General features: G+C 63.9%; 2 protein-coding genes across 2 annotated transcripts in view; both read right to left on the reverse strand.

Moving 5' to 3' along the window:
* Positions 1 to 4724: 4724 nt before the first annotated feature.
* Positions 4725 to 10917, reverse strand: LHX3 (LIM homeobox 3). The gene is made up of 6 exons (XM_079927622.1): positions 10477 to 10917; positions 8135 to 8306; positions 7362 to 7564; positions 6510 to 6661; positions 6239 to 6410; positions 4725 to 5446 (listed from the first exon to the last, which is right to left on the reverse strand). The coding sequence occupies exons 1-6, from the start codon at positions 10568 to 10570 to the stop codon at positions 5028 to 5030; spliced, it is 1212 nt and encodes a 403-aa protein (XP_079783748.1). The 5' UTR covers positions 10571 to 10917; the 3' UTR covers positions 4725 to 5027.
* A 3446-nt stretch (positions 10918 to 14363) lies between these two features.
* The window catches only part of QSOX2 (quiescin sulfhydryl oxidase 2), a 29211-nt gene continuing 26324 nt past the window's right edge, over positions 14364 to 17250 (reverse strand). The window contains exon 12 of the mRNA XM_079927621.1: positions 14364 to 16943. Within this exon, the coding sequence (XP_079783747.1) occupies positions 16399 to 16943 (545 nt within the window). The 3' untranslated portion in view covers positions 14364 to 16398. The remainder of the gene's footprint in view (positions 16944 to 17250) is intronic.

Here is a 17250-nt window from a genome sequence, read left to right on the forward strand (position 1 = left end):
GGGTGCTGCCCCAAGGTTTGCCGAGCGTTTCACTCGTGCTTGTTTCCGGCTTTGCCTTGGTAAGTCTCCCAGTAAGCCTGGAAGGGAGGTTGCACTTGCTGCCCTTTGCAGGCTCAGAGAGGTTGAGCGGCTCACCCACGGTCACACAGCTGCAGTGAGTAAGTAGCACGGATGGGAGGGTCCCTGAGTCCATTGACCCAAGCCTGCGCTCTACCAGGTCCATAACAACAGACGTGGGACTCAGTGGGGAGCCCAGGTCATCCCTACCCTGTGTCTCTCAGGCTCCCCGGACCTAGCCTCACCCCAGCTCTGCAGATGTCAGCTGGGTGGACCCCTGACAGGTCACATTCCACAACCTGGACGGGCTCTTGGGAACACATGGAACTGAGGGTCTGAGGGCTGTGTGAGTGTCTGGGGGCTTGTGACCACTTCTCCAGGGATGGCCTCCACACCCGCTGTGACACTCATACGCACTCCCCCACCCACACACACACACGCTTCGCTGACTCTGGGGTCTGCAGAGTCTGTGCTTTTCTCCCAGGTTTGGCCTTGGACTCCATCCCTGTGATGCCCCGTGACGGCTTGCTTCTTAGGCTGGTATCTATTTTTGAACGCTGAGGGGGCTCCGCTGGTCAGGAGGGAATATTTTTATGGTGAAAAATGAGCCAAGTTGCATCAGCTCCGGGGGTGGCGGGGGAAGCCGTCACCGCAGGTCACCCAGGCAGACTGATGAAAATTCCGCTTATGAAGTCGCTGCTCCCCCATTAATTAGGGGGGAGGGGGCCCCTCCGTGCCACTGTGCACCTCGCCCACAGCCAAAAGCTTGTCAACACTTTCCACGAAGAATGAAAATGTAAATAACTTTCAGATTATTCAATGTCACCAAGGTATGGAAAAAGGTCGTCATGCTGGGTGTCATTTATCTCGTTGCGGATTTAAAGAGCTTTTTTCTATTAAATTTCTTAAAATTAATGTTTTATGTTGCTCAGAGTAATTTGAACAATTATGGGCTTAAAGAATTGATCATTACAGCCCCTGGGATTTAGCGCTCCAGACTGACTCCTTTGAAAACCCACTGATTTATCGTTTTGCTACTCAACCAGGCAAGCCCCCGGGGTTGGGGCCCCCAGCCCGCTCCTGCCCCAGTCGGGGGACCAGTCCCCAAGATAGTCCGCCCCCTCCTGCCAGCAGGTGGGGAGGAGGGAGTTAACGCAGGAAGGGGAGCGGCGCGTCCCCTGGTCTCAGGGAGAGAGGTGTGCCTCTGATTCCCTACGGTCCTTCATCCCCTGTGCAAATTTTATATTTAAAAGGAAAGAAGTCCTTTTATGTACTGGTCGAAATTATTATTTTTATTATTCAGGTATTTACGTTTGATAATGTATACAAGCGTCGGGTTCAAAAATTAACGACAATGTGTATGTCAAGATGAGTATTCTATGTTAAAATTTAATGTTCTAATTATTATGATAAAGAGATTACTGTTGAAGAAAAAGTTGACGAGCCCTAGCCCCCGTCCCCCCCTCCACGGAAAAAGCTCAAGTGGGTCCCGCGTGCCCGCCAGGGTGCCTCCCACCCCGAGCCTGCGGCGCCCCTCCCGCTCGCCGCAATTCGGGGGGGGTCCCGGGACGGCGCGGCGCCGCCCCTCCCCCAACGTCCCGCAGGCCGCCCCGCCCCGCCCCGCCCCCGCCCGGGGCCCACCGGCTTCGCAGCGCCCTTTCCTGCTCTGTCCCTCGCGGGCGGCGCCCGGAGCCGGTTGGGCGGGGCAGTGGCCCGGCCCGGTGCGGCGCGCCCCTCGTGGGCGGGTCCCCTCCGAGGCCCCGAGACCCCAGGGCCGGTCCTCGGACTCGGAGCTGGGTGCCCCCCGCCCGGTTCTGCGGCGAGAGGGCGCGCCGGGAACCCGCATCCTGGGCTGTGATACCCACAAACGCCTAGACGCCCCGCCTGGTTAACAGACTCCATCGTGGGAAATAAGTTGTGGTTTCCAGGTGACCCCCGCAGACGGGGCCCGAAAGACGGGGCGTCCACCTTCCCCTGCGGAAAGCCCGCAGCCCGAGGTCCTCCCCACCAGAGGTCTGCCGCGCCCACCTCCTCACTGCGGGTTCCAAGCCTCGAGTCCGGGCTTGGGCCCCCAGTCCGAGGTCACGTCTGCTGGCCGAGCGGGGCCCGGAGGTGGGAGCTCGAGTGTCTGCCCGGGTGGGGCGAGCGGAAAGGGAGAACACGCGAGCTGGCGCTCAGCTCAGATGCGGAAACAGACCCGCGAGGTGTGCAAACGGGCACTGTAGCGGTGACCGCGGGTCTGACCCAGCTGAGCCCCCGCCCGGCTGCCCGCCCGCCAGCCCCCAGTCCCGACCGGGGCGCGTGGCGCGCGCGTCTCCTCCGGCGGACGCGGCCCCTGCGGCATCCGCTCTCCTCCCCGCGCCGGGGGGGCTGGGCCTGGGGCCCCGATGCCGGCCCGACGCGCCGCCAGCTGGAGCGAGCGCGGCCGGACCTGCAGACAGGCGGAGGGCCCCGAGGGGACAGCCGGCGCTTTATTAACCTGTCAGCGCCTGAAAGGTCCCGGGCGGCCTGGGGAGGTCTCCAGGCTGGAGGGGGGGCGCGATTTGAGGATTTATACCCCCCTCGGGGCTGCTGGAGGAGGCAGCGTCCGCCCCGCGGCCGCCAGGGCCCCCTCCCTAAATCCTGAATCCGACCCGGGCTCAGCCGCTTTCCGCTCGGGGTATCCGTTGCCAGAAAGAGTCCAAAGTGGTTCCCCCCAGGAGCCCGCCCCACCTGCCGCTCGGCCACGTCCCTGGGAGTCCGAGACCTTTGCCTGGGACTCGTTGCACTTCCCGAGGGACACTTCTGCTCATCATGGGTCCCCCAGTGGCTGATGCAGCCACCCACCCCCACCTCTGCTCAGCCGGCTCTTCCCCGGGCGCTCCCCCCGACTGAAGGGAGATCAGGGCCTCTGCTCCCACCCCTGAGTTTTCTCCCGAGAGCCTCCCCCGTTTCCTGACCCTGGCATGCCCCTGCCCCATTAGATACCCAGGGCCCAGGTGTGCCTGGGAGATGTCAGCAACATTCCTCCTGGTGGGCCACAGGCTCTGGGTCCTGGGCAGCAGCAGGTGCTGGTGAGGGAGCTGTCCCTGCCAGGGCCAGTGGGACTGGGGGTGACTTGACCAAAGCCCCTTGGGCTGCCTGGCCGAGGGGACATCTGGGGAGCTCCCCCTCCTCCCTTCCCACACAGGGGACCCTCAGCCTGTCCCCCATCCTCAGCTCCCCTCCCCCCCACTAGGGGCCTGTTCACCCACCCAACTCAGTGCCCTGTTGTCCAGTGAAGGACTCAAGAGCCAGGCCTCTGCCCTCGGGCAAGGTTGGGGGGGCCCCAAATTCACTAACTCTCCTTTTATGTCCCCCGTTGGAGGGGGCGGTCACCACTGTCTCCACAGGAGGAAAGCAGGGCGCAGAGGGGGCAGGTCACTTGCCCAGGGTCACACAGAAAGTGAGCAGATGGCTGGGACTGGAATCCAAGTTGGAGAGACCCCCGTGACCACGTTCCTTGAATCTCCTGACTGGTTGACTCCAGCAGTCCCCCTCCCCCTGCTGAAGCCAGCTCCCAGCTGTGAGCAGTTTTGCTTGGTCGTCACCTGGCCACCCCAGCACCGGCCTCTCCCAGGGAGAGAGCGGGAAGGCCCAGGCCCTCTACCCATGGCTGGGCCGTCTGTTCTCTCACATCTCCTTCCAGTGCTCAGAAGCCTGGCTGAGATCCAGGGACAAAGGGGCCCCAGTTCACACCAGGTACCATCCCTGGCAAGGAGCCAACAACTACTCCAACGGGGCTTCCAGCTTTCAAAGAGCAGTCCCCCACTCCCAATGGCCCCCTCCGCCTGCACCCCCCAGCATCATGAAAGGTACGGGCTTTCCAACGACTCTTACTGACAAATTTATTGAAGTCTGGGAAAGAACCAATGGTCAGAGAATAAATAAAAGACAGGGGACGGTCACAAAACCAACAGGTAGCGTGGGATGCAGGCTTGAGGAATAACTTGGATTCACACCCAGCCAGCCTTTGTGTCCGTGGCAGGCGGCAGGCAGCAAAGCATCTGTCGAGGAGGGCAGCGCAGGCTCCGCGGAGCCCCTGCTCCAGCCTTCTCCAGCGGGGCGTCCAATCCTCCGGCAGTTGGAGCCCGTGGAGAGGGGGAACTGGGGGCTGTTTGGCAACGGAAATCGGGGGCCTGGGCTTAGCCTGGACGCTGAGGGCCTGGGGGCGGCTGTGACTGGTAGGGAGCTCCTTAGGGGCTTAAGGAGTCCATCTCCCCCCACCCCAGGGTAGTGGAGCCCAGAAGTACGGGAATATCTAGAGCCAGTTGCCCCAGGGGAGAGGGGTAAGGAGGTTCCTGGGGAAGGTAGGGGTTGGTGGCTGGGAGGCCCCCAGAGGGACCAGGAAGGGCACAGGTGTGGCCTCCTGCCTGGCCAGACAGGCCAATCTCTGACCTAAAGGTGGGGGGGGGGGCAGGGGGCTATAGAACTCAGACATATGGAGCCTGGGAAATGAAAGCACAATTAATATGTTTTTTTTTTTAATTTTAGAAATTAAAGCATCTTCCGGCCTGAGGGCTGTGCTGGTCGGGGCAGAGGCCCCAGAGCGGAGTGAAGGCCTGGCCTTGGGTGTGTGTGTGTGTGTGTGTGTGTGTGTGTGTGTGTGACAGCTCCTGTTTGGACACTGCAGCGAGCACTCGGTTAATTGGTCGATGAAGGGAGAAATCTGCCTACGAAACAAGGCTTGCTGAGTGGCCGGCAGGTGGGCTGGCCCCTGTCCCAGGAGGAGCTTCTCAGACGGGAGCCTGGAGAGTCCCTCTGCCTAGGGGAGGGGGCTGCGGGGGGGGCCCTCCCTAAGTCCTCATCCTGTCCCCCGCCGGTGGCACTGCGTCCTGCAGGGGTCCAGGGCTTTGGGGACAGGAGAGCTCAGCTCAGACCACCCCCAGCCAGGGGCCGTGCTGCTGCCCAGACCCCTCGTGTCCGGTGCTCGGTGGGGCCGAGGGTCTCAGTCAGAACTGAGCGTGGTCCACCTCGTCCAGCCAGGAGGCGGGGCTGGCAGGGAAGTCGGGGTAGCCCCCGCTGCTCCCCGTGGAGAGGTCAGAGCTGGGTCCGTTCCCTGCCAGCACCCTCATGGGTGAGGGCCCCCCTGGGGCTCCCGAGGGCAGGAGCCCCAAGCCGGCATCCGGGTACACCAAGCTGGAGAGGAGGGGCTGGGGGCCAGGGAGGCTCTGCAGGGCAGCAGGGGATGGGGGGACGCCGTAGGGGCTGCCGGGGCGCAGCTCTCGGTACTGCTCCGGGCCGGCCAGGCCTCCATGCTCCAGCGGGAAGCTGCCTGGGGCCCCCGAGGGCCGGCCCAAGGCTGGGGCAGGCTCTCCCAGGCTGCCGTAGAGGCCGTTGGCAGGGCCCATTTCGACCATGGCTGGCTCATCTGCAGCGGAAGCAGAGGGCACTGCTCGGTGCCCACCGTCCGCCACCTCTGGCCCCGCTCAGTGCCCCCTGCAGGGGTGACCTGCCCCACGTCACACGACAGCTCAGCCCAAGTCTCTCACCCCTTCCACCCCTGAGCTTGTTCAGCTCAATCCCACCTGATGCCTAAGGAATGGTGGGCTCCCCTGGTGGGATCAGGGCCAGGAATAGTCCAGTCAGCGCCCGGGGCTCCAGTACGATCCCAAGGTTGCCCAATTATGCAGACAAGTTAAGTCCCAGAGAGGCTAGGTGAGCAGCTTAAGGTCACAAATGCTGGCAGAGTCTCTTGTACAAACTCTCTGAGGATGGACATTAAGGGGGGGGGTCTTCCTGCTTTGGGAGGAGATAATCGGGTTCCGGAGAGGACCCTCCCCCAACTCCAAGCAGCTCGGACTTTTCATCACCCCCAAATTGTGCTGCCCCCTTCCTAAAAATCATTGCAAGTGCCGCGGGGCAAAGACACCGTCCACACCCTCCCACCAGGACAAAGCCTGCAGAGGGACAGGCCCTCGGGTCACAGGGGTTCTGTCCCCCTCCAGAGGAACAGCAGTGGTCCTCAGTGGCCAAACCACAGGGCTTGGGGATGGGGGACCAGGGTCTATAAACGAGTGCTTTATAGGTGACGCTAAAGAGGCCAGGACCCAGGACGTTCAAATTTCCAGGCTCCCTACGGTCAATCAACCCAATGCTCTTCCCCGTTCGGGGCTGCCGCTCTGGGCGCCGCGGGTGAGGTGGCCGCCCGCGCCCGCCATACCGGTGAAGGAGACCTCGGCGTCGCTGTCCTGCCCCTCTTCCTGGACGCTGTCCTTGTCCGACTTCGAGCCGCCGCGGGCGCGCTTCATGTTACGGAAATACTGGCCCCAGCGCTGCCTGCCCGCGTCCTTCTTGAGCCTCTTTTCCTTGGCCCGGCGGTTCTGGAACCACACCTGGGGGCGGGGGCGGGTGAGTGGCCGGCGCCCTGGGACCCGGGGTGGCCCTTGTCGGCCAGCGGCTCGCAGGGCGGGCGGGGGGCGCCGGGCGCTGACCTGCACGACGCGCATGTCCAGGCCGGTCTCAGAGGAGAGCTGCTCGCGCACATGGCGCGCGGGCTTCGGCGAGGTGTTGTAGGCGCTCTTCAGCGTCTCCAGCTGCTTGGCCGTGATGGTCGTGCGCGGCCGTTTGGCCGTGGCCTCGGCCTCTGCACCGCGGGGAGCCGTGAGCCTGGGCCTGCTCCTGCAGCTGCCCATTGGTCCCACCCCCCTCCAGGCGCGCGGACGTCGGGGCCACTGAGGCCGCCGCCGCCGCTGCGACAGCCCGTCTCGGCCGCGGAGGCCAGCGGGTTTCGCGGGACGCGGGCGCCGGGGAGCGATGGAGAAAACGCGGCGGGGGGCGTCCGGGCCCTGCGAGGGGCGGCCCTGCGGCGGCCTTCTTTAGGGACCCCGCGGCCCTGGATCGGGGCGCAGGCGCCTCCAGCCTCGGCCCCTCGCTGACAAGTGCCCCCCACCACCCCCCGGGTTCCTCTTTGTTCCAAGGGTGCGGGTAGGGCCGGATCTTCACGGTCAAGGATTTAGGAAGATAATTCAGACGCGGAAAGTTAATCCACATAATTCAGACCAACAGCCCTGCGCTCCCAAGGGCGGCGGCCACTAAGACCCCAGACCCCGGCTTCCCCGGAGCGGGTCTGATACTTGTTCCCGCCAACTCCAGCTCCGGGGCCTGGGGGTGGGAAGGCGCTTAACTTCTCGCCCCGTGGTGAATGCTTCGCAAAGGACCCTGGAGGGGAAGGATCCCTCCGCGCCCGATCCGGACTGGCCTTAGCCCCATTCTGCAGGCGAGGAAAGGGGAGGGTGGGCCCTGCCCAGGCCCATCCCGGGGACCATCGCCACCCCCCCACTGACCTCGCTGCTTGGCGGTCTCGTAGTCTGCCTTGCACACGAGCCGGCTGTCCTCCATGAGGTAGAACTCGTCTCCCGTGGCCAGCTGCCGCTTGCACACGACGCAGGCGAAGCAGTGCAGGTGGTACACGAAGTCCTGGGCGCGGCGCACCACCTGCGTGGGCGGGATGCCCAGCTGGCACGCGGCGCACTTGGTCCCGAAGCGCCTGCGGGACGCACAGGGCGCGGCTCAGCGCGGCGGGCGGATAGGAGAGCAGCTAACGCGGCGCCTCCGCGCAGGGCGCTTTCTGGAGGGAGGCTCCCCCCGGGCCCTGCCCCTGGTCGCCTGCCCGGCAGCTCCAGCAGAGCCGCACAGACTACCGAGAAGGGGATCCGGAGGCCCCGGGGAGCACGGCGGTCCTCTGTGCTGGAAGGGGAATGTGAATCCTGGTAGGCGCCCCATCCCCAGCATTAAGGACAAAAACAAGATCAAGATGAAGAGGGAGTCAGTCCAATAGAGCGCTACAAACTTGGGGTTACCTTCTTAACGACTGCTTCAATGATTCACAAAATTAATTACTTTAAAAAATTGCTCATGTGCTAGCCCAGCTGCCATCGGAGAGGCCCCAGAGCCCCCTGCCTGGGGAAAAGGAGGGGTTTGGGGATGGGGGCTTTCGGGGCTCCAGACTCGGTTATTGTGGGGGCCGGGGGAGTCCCTCAGGGTGGCCCGCTCTCGACCTCCTTTCCACTGGGCAGCCTGCAGCCAGCCCTTCCCTCCCAGGCGGCAGCCGGCTCACTTGAAGAAGTCGTCCTTGCAGTAGACGCTCTCCCCGCGGCTGAAGCAGCGCTCGGCCAGCGGCGTGCGGCAGTCGCTGCACTTGAGGCACCTGCTGTGCCAGTGGCGGTCCAGAGCCTTGAGGATGAAGCGGTCCAGGATGTGCTGGTCGCAGCCAGCACACAGGGGGATCTCTGCAGGCAGAGGAGCCACCAGTGGTCATGGGCACCACACAGAGAGGGAGAGGCCTCACCTTCCCCCACCCCCAGCTCCCGGGACCGGGCTGCCAGGAGACCCCCTTCCCCGCACACCCTCTTCCCCGGCCAGCCTGAGCGGCTGCCTAGCTCCCCAAGTTCAGGGAGTGCATGACTCCGAAGTCCACAGCCCGGCGCACAGTTGAAATTCACGACAACTGAAACTAGGTTTAGAAACCTGCCCATGAGCAGGAAGGTGCCCAGGCCATCCCATTAGGCCAGATACCTTCAACTGCAAAATGTTTCCAGTTCATGAAGGACGCACGTTGAGCTCAAATGAAACCCCCACCCCAGGGGCTCTCTTAGAGGCTGGGCTGGAAAACGGGTCCTTACCATCACTGGAGGCCAGGCACGTGTGGGTCGTGGGGCATCCGCCACCCAGCTGCCCTCATCACTTGCACAGTTAAGCCTCATGGCGGCTAGGGGGTCCCTGCAGGGGTGGCTGCCTGGCCCCGCGGCCCTGTCTGCAGGCCACCAGAGTAAGCACTGCTGCCCTCCCTGTCTCTGGGCGGCTGTGAGGGTACTTGTGAGTGGATGGACACGTGGACCCTCTGTCCTCATGCTCAGACGTGGATGCCTGAGCTCACAGTAGGCAGTTTGCCCTCCCCACAGAGACACTTGGCTTCTGCTCCCCTGGGCCTGCAGGCCTCCAGGGGAAGCAGGCTGGGGAAACGCAGGGAGCCACAGGTCCACGAGGGGCTTTGCAGGGTGCTCAGGGGGTGAGGACTCCCTGTTACATTAGAAAAGGTCTCTGGAGGGAAGAGAGCCACGAGCAGGAACTGGAACATACAAAAATATAGCACCACCGCACCACGCTCACCTCACTGACGGCGGACTCCTCCGGCCCCAGGCTGGCCTGGCAGCGGCGAGAGGGCCGGAGAGGGACCTCCCTCAGCCCCAGGAAACCACGAAGGACGGGGTCCCGCGTCGGGCAAAACCGCAGCCCTGGGTGTGGAGCCTGGGGATCTGCCGCCTGCCCTGACCCCCCAACCCCGGGCGGCGGTGGCAGGGCGGCCAGGACACCCGGCACAGAGCTGGTGGCTGGACAGGCCCGCGCAGCGCGGATTCAGCACCGCGGCCCGGACAGCGCCCCGGCCGTGTTACCCGCGGAGCCCGCGTCGGGCAAAAGCCGCTCCCGCCGCGCCCCTCGCACTCTCGCGAAGCCCTGGCGACCCGGGCCTTACGTTGCATGGCGACTCCGGACTTGGCGGGGTCTCCTACCGTCCGCGCTGGCGAGGCGCAGCAGAGCCTTGCGCCCGCCCGCCGATCCCCGCCGGCTCTCCTGAGCCGTTTCGCCCAGAGCCCGCACCCCTCCCTTCCTCTCTCTCCGCCCTCCCGCCCCTTCCTCCCAGCCCCTGTGGCCACCCCTCCCAGGAACCTTCGGAAAATAAATAAATAAGTAAGTAGGAGGCGGATGAGACCCCGCAGCCTGGATGCAACCCCTTTCCCACCTGCTCCATCCCTGCTGCTCCCCGCCCCTCCAGGGCCACCTCCATCTCCATCCTGCGGGTCCCGCCTGCTTGGAAGCCCGCGGAGAACCATCCCAGTTCACAGGAAGCCAAGGCGCTGGGGGCGAGACTGGTGCCACCGGGAAGTCGGGGGCCTTCCTGTAGGAGGACCAGCCCCGAGTGGGCCAACAGAGCAGGTGCGTGTGAGTGCAGACCCCTAGACCCCAGCTAGGGGTGTCCTACGGCCGGGGTCCAGCTCCACGCGGGCCCTTGCATTTGACTCTCTTCCCCTGGAAAGTGTGTAGGGTCTGGGTGCAGGCAGCCTTGCTGCAGATCCTCCTACGCCGTCGTCACTGGGTCTCACGTTTGTTCTCTGTGCGATCTCCCGATTAGGGCGAGTATTTCCTGAACCGCTCCTGGGACCCGGAGGCCCGCCTCCCTCCCCAGCCTGGGCACCACGACCAAACACCCGACAACACAGCTCCAGGGGCCCAGAGGCAGCCTCGCTGCTGGGTCGTGCTGTGCTGGGGACCTAGCACCTACTCCTGCCGGCGTTCCCCGGCTCCCGCCGCCTCCGTGGCCAGGCCGGGAAGGGAGCGAGGACCTCTGGGTCTCCACGGGGTCCGCCCTCCCGGGTGCAGCCGCTCGGCCCGGGCACCCACCTCGGCGCAGGTCTTCCCTCCGCGCCAGCAGCGCCAGCAGCAGGTCGCCGCCCGCCGACTCCCGGCCCGGGACCAGCTCCCCGCGCGCCTCCATGGGTTCCCGCCGCCCGGCGCCGCGGCTCTCCGGCCCTGAACTTTCCAGGGGCCCGGCGAGACCACGGCCTCAAAGGCCCCGGGCCGGCGTCTGAACGACTCCCGGCGCTGCTGGGCGCTGCGCCCGCGGGCCGCCCAGGGGCCCGGAGGCTCGGGCCGCGGGGAGGCGGAGCGGCGGGGGGCGGGGCCGCGGCGCGGGGCGGGGCCGGGGTCGCCGAGACGCGCCGGTGGCGGCCGCGGACTCCGCGCGCCTTTGCGCGGAGAACTGCTGTGCCCAGACGCCACCCCGAGTGCCCGGCCCGAGGGTGGGGACGCTCAGGGGAGGAGCCGGGCCGGAGCTGCCCGAGCCCGGCAGCTTCCTGCCCCGGCGCCGGCTCAGGGCTGAGGCCTGGGGCTCGGGCGTGAAAGCCCGCGGGCAGGCTGGGGGTCAGGGAGGGAGCCGGGTCCTACCGCCGCTGAGGCTCGGACGTGAGAGGCTACGTACGAGCTGGGAGGCTTGGTCACAATGTCTGGTCGCGTGAGCGCGACCCAACACCCAGGGAGGGTGAGTGTGGCGTCCAAAGGGCTCACAGCGAAGCCACCAGGAGCTGGACCCAACCTTCCCGCTCTGAGCAGCTTCTGGGCCCCACCCTTGGAACTGCAGCCCACAGTGGGCGCAGGGAAGCAGGGTGAGTCTCCGGAGGGAAACCCGGTGTCCTCGGCTCAGACTCCAGGATGAAGCCAAGACTCCAGGTCAGGAGGGATGGAGCTGGGAAAGCCGGGATCCACTCTCACGTCCCTCCACCCGCCAGCACCCCTGCCAGCACAGGAGAAAGCCCCCATGCCCGATTTTCCCACACCCTGCCCCCAGTCCAAACAGGTGAGCTTGCGGGAACGCACCATCCTTGCAGGTAGAGACGCACCTACCCCAGAGGGCATCCAGCACCTGGCCACAGGCCAGGCCACCCCCTGCAGTCACCCACAGTCAGCACACAGCAGGGTGGGCCCCTGGCAGCGCAGGGCATGGCGAGGGCAGGGACCCCAGGAAGCCCTGGGGGACTAGAGGTGGACGCCACCCTCCAAGAAGCTCCACCTGGGAGTCCCGCAGTAATGCCCCATCTCACCCTGCCTCCGCCTGGCCTCCAGTGGCCCGGTCTGCACACTTTAATTTGGAGGCCGGCCTGGAAGGACCTGGGCAGGAAAAGCACAGCTCCTCTTAGCTCTGAGCAGACCCCATGTCTCCGTCTGAGCAAAGCCCCATGCCGCCAGCGCCTGCCCCTTCACTCTGTGCTGCATTCGCTCCCCGGGACAGAGGAGGAGCGTGCAATCTGGGGAGCTGAGCGGGTGCTGGGTGCGCTGGGGTGTCGGCCGTTGAGTGTCAGCTGCTGCAGAGGCCTGCCTGAGAGGAGCCATGTGTGGTCCGACTGGGGAAGGGGCGGGCGGGCCCATGCGCTCGGCATCTGGCCGGCTGGCCAACAATGCCTCCATTATTTCCCAACGTCCTTGCGATCGAATGGCCCTTGGGGAGGCGGTTTAGGCAGTGGGCCGACCTCGGGGTCTCGGTGCCGCGCGGTTGGGCCGGCTGGCGAGGCCCGGGCTGGGCTGTGTGTGGGAGCTGAGACGCGTGGGGTCTCTGGATCTACTCGGCGGCCCTTTCTCTGCCCATCCCCTCCCCACTAGAAATGCCTATGAGGTCCCTTCTGTTCTTGGGGCTCTCCGCAAAAAGCCACGGACACTAGAGCGCAGGTCCAGTCTTCCCGAACCATCGCAGGGAGCTCCAGGCCCTCTGCCCACTCAGGGCTCTGCCAGCCTCCCGTCCCCTCACCCCGGTTCCCGTCTCATGTCCTGCCAGAGGTCTCCCCAGACTCTTTCCCTCCCTGCCCTTGGTGTGCTGCACCCATTCCTTCCTGCCGTCCCTCTGTTTGCCTCTGCCGACCCTGCTGTTTTTCCCCTCCGGGTCTTCCTGCCCAGGTTGGAGGCTGCGGGCAGGCGGGGCTCTTACCCCTAGTCCCGCTGAAGGTGCAGAGAGCGGCGGCTGCGGGGGGCCCGGGCCGATCTCGGTCGCCCTCGAGATCCGTTTCCAGCAGCATCGCGGCCGCGGGGCCAGGCCGGGCCCAAGTGGTGCGGGTCAGCGCTCCTTCCTCCTCCTCTGCGACCCCCGCCCCCGCCGGGAGGATTTGACCCTCCCCGCGTCCCTGTGCGCGCAGAGCGGCCAGACGCAGGAGCCTCTGGGCCGGGCGCTGTCCGCGGTGCTGAAGGAGGCGCACAGCCGCCCCCCGCCCTCGCCCCCGCCCGCCGCCCCCCTTCCCAGGTCCCCGGTCCCTCGGCCCGCCCCGCCGCGTCCCCATCCCCTCCGCCGCCAGGCCTGGGCGGCAGCAGCAGCTGGCTGCGCCCTGAGCTCCAGGCCGGCCCGAGGGCTGGGGATTCGCCCCAAGCGGGTGCTCCACCCTGCCGTTCCTGCTCTTTCCTGCTCCCGGCCTCCTGGAAGGCAGCGTCCAGGCCGAGGGTTCTCCAGCCCCATCGGCCTCCAGACAGGCTCCTACTGAGGCTCTAGCTCCAGGTGCTGCCCCGTTCAACGGTTGCTTTAGGCGGGAGGAACTTTCTGCACGCCCGACCTCCCCAACACACAATGCCCCCGGGTCTCAGGCCACAGCCCCCTTCCACTCCCCCAGGGCAGCGGGGAGGAAGGGCAGCTGGGGCGCCCCAACAGAAACTACTCAGAAGGACCCAAGAGCCGTGAGCGCCAAGACCCTGGGTGACAGGGGTTACCCGATGGTAAGCCTACACCGGCACCACACAGACCGGGCTGGGGGGCAGGGTGCCTGCCGGTCACTCAGTGCCAGCGGCTGCCTGTGCCCTTTCCGGACGGGGGCACAGACCGGCTGGGAAGGTGAATTCACAGAAACTGCAGTCAAGAGAACGCCCCTGAAGCCGCACTCGACCAAAGCAAGGCGGGGGAGGCGGGAGAAGAAATCAAAGTAGTTCACAGGGGCTTCCCTGGTGGTGCAGTGGTTAAGAATCCGCCTGCCAATGCAGGGGACACGGGTTCGAGCCCTGGTCCGGGAAGATCCCACATGCCGCGGAGCAACTGAGCCCGTGCGCCACAACTACTGAGCCCGTGCACCACAACTACTGAGCCTGTGCTCCGGAGCCCTCAAGCCACAACTACTGAAGCCCGTGAGCCTAGAGCCTGTGCTCCGCAACAAGAGAAGCCCCAGCTCGCCACAACTAGAGAAAGCCCACGTGCCGCAATGAAGACCCAATGCAACCAAAAATAAATAAATAAATAAAATAACTTAACAGTTCAGAACCGGAGGCAGCAAACAGGTGTTGGGGCAAAGCCGTGGGCATGAGGCAAACCTGGTGGCCGACTGCGAGGCTGGGCATTCAGGCCTGGCAGGAGTGGGGCGGCCCAGGAGAGTGGTGCGCAGGGAAGGCCGAGGTCTGGCAGCTCCCTCACCTAGGGGGGGGCCTCTCTGGTGCCTTGTGAGTAGGATTTACACCCATCGCAGTCACCATCCCGTCTCCCCTCTCGTGGGAGGAAGGGTGCTGTCCTGAGCCCACTCAGTCTAGCTCAGCTCCAAGAAGACCATCTATCATTCATCATCGATTTCTCATCTTTCACCTTCCACCTGACCCTTGGGCCATCTTCCAAAAAGCCTCTGGTTCAATACAAGAAATTCTGGGATTTCAGACGTCCTGTCCACACACCCGAGAAGGGAGAGGAGGCTTCGTCTGACACTCCCGCCCGACACCGCATCCCTTGCAGAGCTAGTGCTCACTTCAAAAGAATTACAATTTTTCCAAACATCGGATTTCTTTATTCTTAAAATGTGCACGTTATAGTTTACTTAAATACAAAATGTTCATTTTCCTTGCAGGTAAGAAATTTCACCGACATTTCCATGTCCATTAGCTTCTTTTTAATCAAAATCCTTCCATTAAAAATAAATATACATTTAAATTACCGAACTATTATATTCATTAGTCTCAATACTTACAACTTTAGAAAACAGAACTTAACCCTTGCCTAGAGGGAGCGTCCAGTTCTGATCAGCGACGGGACACAGCGCCCGTGGGCCACCTTGGCATGTCCTCTCCCTGACCTACTGCCCCTCAAGCTGCAGTATTATTACAAACGCGGAAGCCAGCGGCGCCCTTCAGCTGGGTTCTGTAACGTACATAAGACGGGACACTTGCAAAACCACCCAGTTCCCACTGTCGAAAGAAACTGCCTTTAGGGGAGAAAAAGACGTTCAATACAAACCAAAAGGCAGTTTAATTAACGGTTCCAAGTATTTCCCTTTCGGTTCTCTGTAAATCTGCCCGGTTTTCAAGTTGCAAAGAAACAACAGGTGTCTTCAGTAACCCAGGCACACAACTTAGCCACGAAGACAAGCTCCTGGCTTTTAAAACACAAAGGCTCCCAGGGGTTAAAAAAGTGTCAAACAAGAAGAAACCTCTCACGGCAGAGAAGTGCAGGGGAAGCGGCGGCTCGGGAGCAGGTTCCTGCCCGGAGGCCTCCAGACCACGCCTCCCACTGAAGGTGACCACGCCTCCCACTGAAGGTGACCACGAAGCTCCTGCGAGTTGTCCAAGGAATCAGCCCCCTATTCTCCCTAAGCTGCAACGGTCACATCCGCGTTACATGGTCACATGGTCAACGGTACTTAGTAAACACACAACTGGAACAGGCAGAGTAGGAAACACTGTTACAACCATCAGAGTCACACACACAGACATATACACACGCGCAGGCGCGCGCACATGGGTACATCTGAGCCTGTGAGACAAACCAACAAAGCCACAAAGGATCTCAAAGGAAACGTTCCCTGCCATAGTTTGTTCTGTTTCTTTGTTTACATTTTCAGAGGCAAATTTACTTCCAAATGTTTTGGGTTTTACAAATAATGTGTTAAAACCATTCAATGTTAGAAAATTAATCATCGAAGCCTGGGGCCCTGGGGCCCTGGGGCCCTGCACCAGGACCCACGGTGAGACAGCCCCAGGCAAATGGAGCTTGGCCCAGACCACAGTCTGCCCCGGGCGCCACCGGCTCCCTCACACCGAGCCCTAGGTTCTCACGGGGACTGGCAGGTGCTGGAGGATGACGACACAGGATCTCTTCAGAGATCCTGAAGGCAGCCCCCTCCCCAAAGGCCCTCCCCTCCCACAGTGGACGCAGACTGGGATTCGCTTACGGCCTCTGGTCACCAGATTAACAAGCACAGACGATGCCCCTGGAGACTAGAGGGGCACCACCCTGCCCCGCAAACCCACCGGCCCCCCTATCCCTCCACACTCTCATCTCCACGTCTGCAGAGCCCGGGACGACTGACTAAGGGGCTTCCCTTCCCCGGTCCGGAGCTGCCTTGGCGCCCGGAGATGTTCTCTTGCCTCAAGCAGAAACAATCAAGCGGCGAGTGAACCACTGAGATCACTGACTTCGAGGAGCAGCGGGAAGGGGAGGCGTCCGGAGGCCCCAGCGGGGGAGGGAAGAGAGTGCGTTTTCTCCAGATCCCAGAGCGAGGCCTTGCAGTCTAGCAACTCGAGCTGAAAGCGGGCGGCAAAGCTCTGTTCGCGGGGCCTGGCCTCCCCACTTCTTTTTCAGACCCGGAAGAGTAAGAACAGACAAGGCTTTCCGCTCCAGGATCTGTGCAAGGCGCCACCTGAGGGCCCCAGGAGTGCAGACAGTCTCGCCACGTGCCGGGTGCGGCCCCTGCAGGGAGAGCACGTGGGGGAGCACAGGGCGCCATGGAGGCGACACCAGGTCCGAGTGTTGACCGAATCCCTGATCTGAAGATTAAAGCTGCAGGCTTTCTGAAGGCGGTTCCGCGGCCTCGCCGCGTCCTACACGGATGGGTGGTGGTGCTTGACCTTCCACCGCTTGGACCGCACCCGGAAGAAGAAGTACATTAACATGAGGAACAAGGACGAGGCCACGTAGAGCACGACACACAGGCTCATGTCCAGGCTGGAGAAGCCCGTCCCCAGGAAGGCCGCCCCCGCCCCCGCCCCCCGGCGGCCCTCGGCCCCGCTCAGACTCCCGAGCTTCACGTCCAGCGCCTGGTGCGACCTCTCTGACAGGCGAGGCCTGGGGGGCAGCACGCCGGGAGGACGGAGACTCTCGGCACCTTGGTCTGCCGGCGGCTGCCCTGGGGAAGCATGGCCCCCGGCCCGCTCCGCGCCCGTGGCCGGGGCGCCTCCACCAGCGTCTCCCAAGTCCGAGGAGTACTTGTCCTCGAGGTTGTCGCTGCTGTAGTGCCGCTTCAGGAACAGGAGCACCTGGCCTTCGTTCCAGCTGGTCAGGCCCTTGATCTCCTCATGGCAGGCCGGGCAGAGGTCCGGAGTGGGCCACGGAACCTTTGGGAACTTTGGGTCCTCACTCGGGTGGCCTGTGAGGAGGAAGGGCCACTGTGAAGAGGCCTCCCGGCCACCTGACCGCCCACCCCGGCGCCGCGGGCCCCCGTGCCTCCTGCCTGCCCACTACCGCCCTCTCCCTCCACGGTCTCCACTGCCACCGTCCAGTGGGGTCCACACGACGCTCCCCTCCCACGCGCCCTCCCTGCACAGCTGCCGGCGCAGCACCGCGCGTCCTCCCTCACGCCCTCTGGTGGATTCCCGGCCCACGGCACAGGGAGCCGTCCACACTCAGGCACCACCACTCACCTGGCCAGACCCCGCCCCAAACACCCAAGCGGG

Source organism: Stenella coeruleoalba (genome assembly GCF_951394435.1).
Source record: "Stenella coeruleoalba genome assembly, chromosome: 7".
NCBI classification, from domain to species: domain Eukaryota; kingdom Metazoa; phylum Chordata; class Mammalia; order Artiodactyla; family Delphinidae; genus Stenella; species Stenella coeruleoalba.

Bases quoted from the DNA above. Each gene is read 5' to 3' on its own strand.
- LHX3 (XM_079927622.1), bottom strand. From the start codon at position 10,570: ATGGAGGCGCGCGGGGAGCTGGTCCCGGGCCGGGAGTCGGCGGGCGGC. The intron at 7,565-8,134 runs GTGAGCCGGCTG...TGCGTCCCGCAG, and splicing joins TGCAAGGACGACTTCTTCAA to GCGCTTCGGGACCAAGTGCG. The intron at 6,662-7,361 runs GTCAGTGGGGGG...CCCGCGGTGCAG, and splicing joins CGAGACCGCCAAGCAGCGAG to AGGCCGAGGCCACGGCCAAA.